Source organism: Azolla caroliniana, unplaced genomic scaffold (genome assembly GCF_043228905.1).
Source record: "Azolla caroliniana isolate FFs.n. ecotype wild unplaced genomic scaffold, voAzoCaro1.0.p SCAF_12, whole genome shotgun sequence".
Taxonomy (NCBI): Eukaryota; Viridiplantae; Streptophyta; class Polypodiopsida; order Salviniales; family Salviniaceae; genus Azolla; species Azolla caroliniana.
Window position 1 is genome coordinate 7,770,314 of NW_028230447.1, and position 10,481 is coordinate 7,780,794.

At 38.1% G+C, this 10,481-nt stretch overlaps 1 protein-coding gene across 1 annotated transcript; it reads right to left on the minus strand.

Moving 5' to 3' along the window:
- Nucleotides 1–1,785: 1,785 nt before the first annotated feature.
- On the minus strand, nt 1,786–3,250 carry LOC147857010 (uncharacterized). Its single transcript, XM_087328962.1, has one exon. The coding sequence runs from the start codon at nt 3,115–3,117 to the stop codon at nt 2,011–2,013; it is 1,107 nt and encodes a 368-aa protein (XP_087185088.1). The 5' UTR covers nt 3,118–3,250; the 3' UTR covers nt 1,786–2,010.
- Nucleotides 3,251–10,481: the final 7,231 nt, after the last annotated feature.

Consider the following 10,481-nt stretch of genomic DNA (forward strand, 5'->3'; position numbering starts at 1 on the left):
TTAGCATTTCTCCTTGGACAATTCTTGGCTAAATGTCCCATTTGCCGATAATAGAAACATTGTCCAGGGAGTTTGGCAAACTCCACCTTTTTCTCTATAAAATCTCCTTCTTCATTTGGTAGCATTATCTTTGTAGGTAAGTTTTCGAGTAATCCTACCAAGATTTAGGCTAACGGAAATCCTGACATTTTAGTTATTCACACAACCATATTTTCTTGGACCTTCACCACTGTTCCGATCCTCAAAGCTATCGCTCCAAACATCGGTAAATACTCCTTACGTAATCCCGGGAAGACAATTGTTAACGGAAATATCCGATCTCCTTTCCGTATTGCCTCCATAGGAGTAAAACCTTGTTTCCAAGGCATCACAAATGCACGAGCACCTCTTACATCAAGAGGACTATGTTTGTCATATATTGGTCATCTTTTTTATATTCAATCAATATGTCACCAAGCCAAATATTGAAGTATACAATTCCGTTTAATTAGAGTACCATGTACAGGAGTAATCACATAGAATTCTTGAAGAATCCATATGAGCTATCACATAAATTTTGATTTCCTAGTTTTGGTTTTCAAATGTCAGTATAAAAAAAACTTTGAACATACATATTTCTTATACATAAGTGATCATGACCATGAGGATATATGTACATGTTGGAACCCACATGTAATATTTGAATATACATATCATACAATATATACACACAACTTTGGCACAACATCAAAACATGTAAAATCATGGCCACATTATGGTGGATGATTTGAAATCTAGTTTTCTAAGTGAGTAAATGTAGTCGACTAAATATGCAATCCAAACATAGGTCTATTATGCACACACATATTATACATGGCAATGTTTGGGGAACATCTCAAACATGACCATTACGTAACACATGGACATGTCAACGCTCAGGTAACATCTCAAACACATGGACATGTCAATGCTCAGGTAACATCCCAAACATCACCACGTAACACCAATGCATAGTTGATCGATTATACACACATACACATGACAATGTTTAGGGAACATCTCAAACACATGTACATGCCAATGCTCAAGTAACATCCCAAACATGACCACATCAATATGTAACACTCACACTCTGGTGATCAACAACACACATATGTACATACATATGACAGTGTTAGGGGAGCATCTCAGGCACATGTACATGACAATGCTCCAGTAACATCTCGAACACGGCCATATGTAACAACCACACATAATTACAATGTTGGTCTTTTCCTGTGGTTTCAATCCCGACTCCTTAACCCATCTTTGATTATATTAGTCATTTGTTAGTCAAACATTGAGGAAGAATGACACAAATGAATTGCCCATATTTTGTCAACATGATGTACACCTCATAGTGAATTGAGGATTTTTTTGAAGACACACATTTTGTACTTTTGATGGGTATTTACAGGAATTCAGGGAGCTTAAGTTGATGACGTTGCATTTATGAGTCGATTCGTTTTACATTGACGGATCGATGGCGATGGAAGGAAAAAAAACGGTCGGTGGCAATATCGGGCAGAATAAATGATGCAAGAAATTGGCCAAAGCATCAATAATATACTTTAAATGCAGCACCCCATTTTGGAGAATGGTTTTAATGCATTTCATGTAATGTAGTGAGGCCTGAATTTTCGGAAGAAGTTCCAATCCCAATCTTCAGAGTTTGGGTACACTCCCAATTCGAAGAGTTCGATGGCATTTGTACTAGTGATCATCTTTAAAAAAGATTCAATAACCTTCATAATATATTGGCATTGATTCCAGGATGGCATTTGTATTAGTGATCATCTTTAAAAAGGATTCAATAACCTTCATATATTGGCATTGATTCGAGGAATCCGATGACATTTGTACTAGTGATCGTCTTTAAAAAGGATTCAATAACCTTCATATTGGCATTGATTGGAGGCGCGGAATGGATTAAGGATTTTGCGGCCGCATGAGTTTCGAACCTCATGATTCGATTCGCTACAAGTAGTAGTATTACACAAGGAATTCGAGAAGCTTGACGGCATTGCGCCGAGCACGGTCGGTTCCACGGTGGGAGAGGGTGAAGACGGGTTCGAAGGCACCAAAGGTAAGTAAGGAGGAGGAAATAGATGGGGAGTGATGGCAAAGTAGGAGGAGCAGGGCGAGCGCGAATTCCGTGGAAGAAGGCGAGTAGTAGTTTCCAGATGGGGTACTAGTAGTAGTAGTACCAATACCTCCGAAAGTGTCATTATTCGGGTCATGATGATGGTTGCTAGTAGAGTCATGGAGGATCTGGCAAAGGGCGGGGAGGGCGGACGGGTTGCGGAGGAGGGAGGAGCAGCCGTTCGGGCGGCGGCAAAGGGCGGTGAGGAGGGCGAGCCCTTCATTTACTAAGAGGCAAGTGCCGGCCCCGGGCCCCCCACTAGCCGATGGGTCATTGGAAATGAGAGCGAGCGAGGCATCGATGGCGCCCGACGCGATGGCCGCACGGTGGGCTGCCCGCCCACCCGTCTCGAGGAGGCTATATATGGCCGAGGCCGCATCACGGTGCGCACGAGCGCCCGTGTTAAGCCTTAGGATCGAGACGAGCCCCTCCATGAGGGGAAGCCCAACATTGGGGCCAAGTATATGCATGCCATCATCATCATCATCATCATCATGAAGGAGTAGACTTATGCTACTACTGTTGGTTCCCTTATTCTTATTGGTCTTGCTCAATTTGCTTGACATGCTAGACTTGCACAAATTGCAGATGAGGGCTGCACAATTCTCCCTAGCTTCCATGGAGGCCCCTTTGGACAAGACATGGGAAAAGGCATCGATGGCGCCTCGGGTGGAGGCTATGCGGGATCGGTTGGATTCATTCCGGAGCGAGAGATTGAAGAGGGTTGTGACGGCATGGGTTTGGGTCTCGGGGTCTTGGGCGGAGAGGAGCTCGATAAGGCACGGGATCGTGTCCGTGTGCGCCCCGATCGAGGATCGGTTCGAGGAGCTCGACTTGGTGAGCCGGCGGAGCTCCCGAGCCGCTTCTCTCCGATCCTCGGCCGGGACACCGCTGCCCCGGAGGGCGAGCACGAGGCGATGGAGATTACTAGTGTTATGATCAAGGGTCTCATCCATGTCCCTTTTTTTCTGTGTGTTTTTTTACCTCTCTTGTTTTTAGGGTTGGAAGATGATTCTTATGGCTAGGGTTTCTGTGGAAAGGAGTGATCTTGAGAGTGCCATGGAGCCTCTCAGATCCGATCCTCTAGGACACATACATATGTATACATCATATATGGAAGAAAGATACAAGAAATGTGTGAAGAAACAAAAAGAGAAGAGAGAGACAGAGAGAGAGAGAGAGAGAGAGAGAGGATTGGAAAGAATAATAAACATGGGAAGTGTTTATTATAGATTTAATACACAATTTGAATTTTCATCACTAAATTATGGTAGAGTTCCTCTTGGGGTGTGCCTCTCTCTTTTGTCTCTCTATCTCTCTCATGGACGGACACACCAAACTAAGCGTTTCTTTCGTCCACCCGACCATATCGACCAACTCGGCCATGTGAAAATAAAAGGACTCAACTAAAGACCGCCCAACCAAAGATTAAGCATTATGGGTCATTGCGGAATTGCCCCGCCCATAAAACTGGTTCTGCTACGAAAGCAACAGGAGCTTCCCATAACCCTCTAAATCAAATCCTTGTCTTAACAAGCAATCGTCGGAGCACGAAATGTCCTCCAACCTTGCACCGACTGGACACACGGATCGAGAATGTGAAAAGGAAAACCATTGGAACCCAATGAACTTCCTTCGAGACTAGACGTGCCCATGATTAATAAAAGAAAACATCGGGGCAAGGAAATCTGTAGAAATGTTTCGGATGATGATCTGTCGTATGACAAAAAAAGGTTTGCACCATAGATGTAAGGATGTGGGGTGTTCACAACATGGGGCATAAAATGTGCTATAGATGATCAATCTTTTCACACACGTAGGTATCGGAACCTTGACGCAAACCACACAACTCATCATGTGAACTTTCAATCGACTATATAGGCCTTTGAGCATCCGTAGAAGTATATTATTTCACAACCATGATATGAGCATAATGGATAGAAGAGTCTCAAACAAAGAACGCTTTATTGAAAGTAATACTACAATAAAAGTAAAAAGAAAAACATTATGATTCGCATAGAGTGTATCATTAACCGATCTCTTCTCTTAAGTTGTGTGAACACCAATCCTTTGAGAAGAAGCCTACTTTTGTCGACTTTTTTATAGTGACCTGACCAATCATTTCCACCTTTTCTACCAAACTTTAAACTGTGACCTTCACCTGATAACATTCAATCCTTCAAGTTTCCTTGCTATCCTTTTTATGTGTCTAACCATTCATCTATCTACAACTTTGCACACACATATATTCCGTGTTATCGACATAAAAAGTTTGAGCCACTACACCTAATCAAACGTTTTTGTCTTGTGTACATGAGTTAAGGAAAAGACAATGAATGCATTTTATCTAGAACCTATGAGATTACATACCTAAGCTAGAAATCATGGAGGAAAATATGGGTAGGTGCGGGTGGGTGCAATCACAAGTATATAACTTTTAGATCCCTATTTTATGTTCTCAATAGAATAGACTTCTATTAATCGATGGATTTCTAATATTAAATCAATTTTACATATAACATAAAAACCAAATCCAAGAATTTCAAGTCCCATTATACATCAATCCTTTCCAAGAGCTTTATTTGGCCCGAAAGTTTTTGGAAAAAACTAATGATAGTAGAATTTACATTTTATACTCCCAAATGTAATTCATACAAAAAATGTAGAGAGATGTTCCAAACTTTTTACAAATAATAAATAAAATATCCGACGACAATATCATCTAATAAAACACTTATTTATTTTGTTTTTCACTCCATGATATATTAAAAAGAACAGGTAGTACAAAGGATAAAGCTCGACCTTTTCTATAAAGTACTGCTCATTTATAGGTGGATAACGTGCAGGCGGCCTTAATGGGATCATACTAAGGAGTATCATTTCATTGAAGCCTTTAGGGATAGCCAGCCACATTGTTGGTTCATTTGAGATAAACATGCTATCAAGAATCATCACATAGCGCTTACATATTGATCATGCTCTCATAGTATATGGGATTAATCAATTATTAAAGTCAAGGAATTACATCCACGCCAAACACATTTATGGAGGCTAGTCAAATTGTTTGTGTTAAGATAAGTCTAACATAATATTCGTTGGATTCTTCAGGGCATTGGGTTGGAAATACCAATATCATCATAGTCGATTTGGATGTTCGCGTGATATCTTGGGGAATTTCGATCAATTTTTATGTGGTTGAAATCACAATTATATGCAACAGTTGTCTACGTTTGTAGAATATATTGGCTAACAAGTAAACCTTTGCCAATTATCAAGATTCAAAAATCCTGATATGGGATATAACACACATTAATGCACAACATCCCTCACAAAAAGTATGGTCTTCAGTGGACCTTGTCTAGACTTCTCACATAACCTTGAATATGAAAAGAAGGATATATGAATTAATAAAGTACAAATACATAAGGATGATGGAGTTCTTCAAAGAGGGATGGGTGTTGAATTGCATTGCACCTTTATACAAAATTTAAAGGCCCATGGCTTGATCCGATTTTGGTGGGGATTCAACCCACTTCATAAGTACAAAGTGACATTTTGTCTAATTTAATATATGATTTCGTCAAGGTTTTATGATAAGTGCTATCCTTTTAATTAAGAGAAGGCATTCAACTCAGACCTTTCCAAGTAATCTAAAAATTACTCGTCTTATGTGGGTTTGTGTTGAATTCTTAATTGACATAGGTTATTTTTCATGAATGAGTTGTGCCCATTTGTAAGTCAAACTAGAAGAACAATAAGGTTCAAGCTTGTACAAACATATTGCCCCTATCGAATGACTAGGCTAACATACAAAAGAAATATAAGTGGAATAAAAATGTGAGAACGTTGCCTATGAGTTAGATATGCCATGCTATTGGAGGGATCTCAGAGAGAATTGAGGTAATTTAGGAGGTTTGAGAATACGAAAGAAGCCTTCCACATGAAATAACTTGGAGCATGGCAAGGGGATGCATAAAGGTAGTAGTAGGAATCCAATTTCCATATATTTTCAAGTAAATTATACATTGAATGTCATGATAGGAAATCTTAGGCCTTTATGCTTGTTGGCAGAAGATCGAAGATATTAGAGAAAAGTTTAAGATTGATATTTTGATCATTATGGTTTCCTTTTGAGCCAAACCTTAGTGGCCATAATGTTGGTGACATGGCTTCCCTTTAGCCCACATAGGGGCTTCAATGGGTCCCATGATGTCCAAGTTCAACTAATCTCCCCTCAAGGGACTATCTCAACCATATCATCCAACCTACCAACACTTTGTTCCCATTGCACGATTATACTATTGCATGAATTTCCATGTCCCCTCATTGTTTATCGAGGGCTACAAACCTAATCTATTGTCAGTACCAACTAGCTAGGACACTTTTATATTTTATTGTTCTCTTTGCCAAATTCATAGAACATGTATGAGGAAAGGGAGATTGAAAGGAGTTGGGGGTGTTTATCTAAAAATATATTGTCATCTTAATTAAATGGTAGACATATTTTATGCAATTGATGTGAAGCTTGGTATTCTTGCGACTAGACTATTAAGGAGCAATCATCTAATAACTTGGTCGTTATCATTAAAAATAGGTAAGTTAGGGGTCCACAAGGTATGAAATATACGTGATCCACACAAGACCTAGAATTAAGTAAGCATATGTTTAATATAGCTATTCTATGTTAGTGCATTGAAAGTTCAAATATTGTTAATATAGTTTTATAATTGTTACAAGGTGCTTCTTAAAGAAAGGTCATCTTATACGTAGTGGTGTAGTGTTCCCTTATGCATTGCAAACCCCAAATAACTCTATCCATACATTGGAAAACCCATTTCGATTTCCTTTGAATTATACATTCTCGAGACTATTATTTCGAAAAGAAAAATATGGTTGAAGGAAAATATTGTTTCAAGAAATTCCTAACCATGCATTTTTCTTCAATTTAAGCATTCGGTACTAATCCTTCAAATTTGACATATTCCAAAACCATACTATATCGCGGCACACACAACAAACAAACAAAGTTGACATTCGCCAATCAAAGAAACAAAATTGGTTTTTCTCAAGCCCTGTCCAAGTGTCGTCACAATATGAACTACCCAAATATATGATGCCCCTCATAAAAGTTATGAAAATATGTAACGTAGAAACTCCCTAGAGAAATTAGACATAATTGAATTGATAAAAGATTATCATTAATGGTTAATTAGAATCCCCTACCTTCCATAAAATAGTTATTACTATTTCGGCAATCTCATGGAATGAAATAGAGAAAATATAAACAAAATTTGTGTACCACTATTAAAGGATAGATGTAATGCTTCTAGAAACTAGAGAAATATTAGTTGCGTTCAATGCCGTTTAAAGAGATTGCAACATATTGAAAGTAAGCACAATGGCCCGAAATCACTTTCCCAAGTCCGTGTGGGAAATTAGATGCTAAATTTTTATACACAAAATAGTACAAGAGAACATGAGTCCATGTTTTATATACTCAACCATCCTAAAAAGCCTCCTTATGAAATGGAGAATAACCAAACATATATCTAAATTCTAACTACCATTACAACAACATAAATTGATGTGCACATGCTTTGAGCTCACATACATTAAAAATAGAAATTGGGGATTGGTGTAATATAGGGCACAAAATCAAAATGTCTTACCTATGTTGTCTCAACATACTAGAAAGAAGAGAACATCTTGACGTGATATTCCGGAATTTCTACACGATCTTACTACCTTTCAACAACGGATAATGAAGACACAACTATTGTCAATGACATAAAGCACAATCTTCAGAACATCACAACAATGAAATTTGGCGAGGAGCGTAGTTCCTTCATTCCAAGTTTTAGTTTTACTTTTTGATCCCATGGACCTTGTTTCCTTGTGGATGTTCATTATTATGATCATTGCCGTATTGCTTTTTTTTGTATCGTATTGTGTTTATCCTAATGGTGGTTATTGGTCTATTAAACCATAATCCTTATTTTCACACATCATTGCTACACCATATATCACTTCCCCAAAACGACAAGCTACATTAGAATATTAAACTAACAACCTCAAAGTCTTCAAACAAGTAATGCAACCATCACAACTACAGCTCAATCGACATCATCTCTAGGATGTCGTTAGTGTCCACTACACTAGCCATGTTGTCTCTCTCTGGAATGCTCCATATACTATGACATCATTCAAACATTTCAAAAGTTCCTGCAAGGTAGTACTAGCTTTCAAGAATTTACGAGGATGTAACCAAAGTCGACAACACTAGGGAGGCTCATTGCTCATCTACTTGACCACGTGACCAAACCCATGGGAGATCGAAATAATGAAATTAGGAAACAATGTAAGCTTTTCCGTTAAACTTTTAGTTTTTCTTTTTGCTCTACAATTTTTAAGTCCCCCATGTTGAGAGAGCTTTTCGATGGTTGGTTCCATCAGTCATATTGATCGCTTTGTCAATGTTAATATATCATCATATTGTTTCTTTCATAATTAATATATCATCATCATCATCTCTTTCTCTTTATCAATGCGTTGACATCAAAGAACTTGACGGTGTGCTTGCTAAGACATCGAAGAACTATCCTCTTTCAAGACTAACCCACCTTTACAAAAATCTTGCCAACCCAATACCAAAGAAAATATACAAGTAGTCTATTAGATGCCATGTCCTAAATAGAGGCTTTTATGTTGAACCACTTTTACTGTTACGGGCATGACCATATAATATCCCGTGGTGAGAATTTAGCGTAGTATTCTATACACGTGGATAAGTGCGAGGGTTAAACGAGAGTGTAAAGAAGGGGATGATTACTTTTAAATCCTCGGAATTGAGACAACCCATTAGGCCAAGTGTGAACATGGCTAGGGGCCTTGGGTATCGCTATAAATAGAGGCCTAGCTACCCTCATTTCATCATCTTGTTGACTACGTCGAGACTCTATCTTGTGGTGGGTCAACTCTTGTAGTGAGCGCGCCAACACCAGGTACGACTCAACGCCATGGTGGTGGTATGGGACGCCGATCGAGGCTCGAGTTCATCTCGATCCCTTCGCTCGGGAGTGGTCGAGTGGATCGACACCCTTCTTTCTCTCTCCCTCCTTTCTTTCTATCTACCTAGATCTATCCTTATCTAATGCTTACTTTAGTACGTGTCTCTAATATTTACCCTCTCATCCTTTCAACTATGACTTCTACATAGTAGCATTTTAGGATCTCTTTGTATTAGACATTGTGATTATGAATCTACTCTATGGTTTAGTACAAAGAGATCCTAGAACAGTACTATGTCACTCTAGAGACTTGCAAATTACATTACTCATGTCATAAGAGCTGATTTTATGATCTAATCCATCATTACTCACCTCCAAGAACTCCTTGATGATGCTTTGCTTAGACGGATATAAGTAATGTGATATATAGACTCATTTGTGAGGATGCCAATAGGGATACATTTTAATGCTCTACTATTAAGCGACACTCCCTAATTGTATTTTTTTGTACAATTGCATTTTGCATAATACAACTCTAGTTCAATTATCTCAATGAATTCCAATGTAGTTCATATTTAAGCTATGTGAGGTTTGATGACACTAAACTATGATATCACGATTCCTAACATACATGGACCTCATAGTCAATCTTGGCCTCTTTAGAGACGATAATATAATATCTATTTATCTTTATCACAAAAGTAGATATACTCTCCTCCATTCTTCTCTTTAATTGATAAGGAGAGGGTTGTGAAGTTAGTGTAATTTAAAAATGACAACTCACATTACTTTTGGGCTGGCATGGGAAACAAGAAGGGGTTCAAAAGATATACCAAAAGAATATGGATGTTGTAATGACCAATGGATGCATAAGACATGCATAAATGATTTGGACGATGGGATGCATTCCACTTGCTTTATCATGCCTATATATATATATATATATATATATATATATTCTTGAATAAATGAGGATTTTTGCAATGTTGATGTACCTAACAATAGGCAACGGTTCGGTTCGGTTCGAGAGGGTCCAAACCAAATCGGTTTGAAACCGAACCGTTAAAATTGTTTGAAACCTTAACCGAACTGAACTGAACACGAAATTGTTAAACCGAACCATTAAAAAAAATTCAAACCATTAAGCCATTAAACTGGTAAAATTGTGGTTTCATGGTTCGGTTTCAATTTTTAGCTTTAAAATTAAAAAAAAAATCATTATTTAAAATTTTTAAAATTTAAAGATTTTCCTAAAATGTGAGAATAAGGCATGAAAACGAAAAGATTGTTTAAAAACAAAATTTTAAATTTGG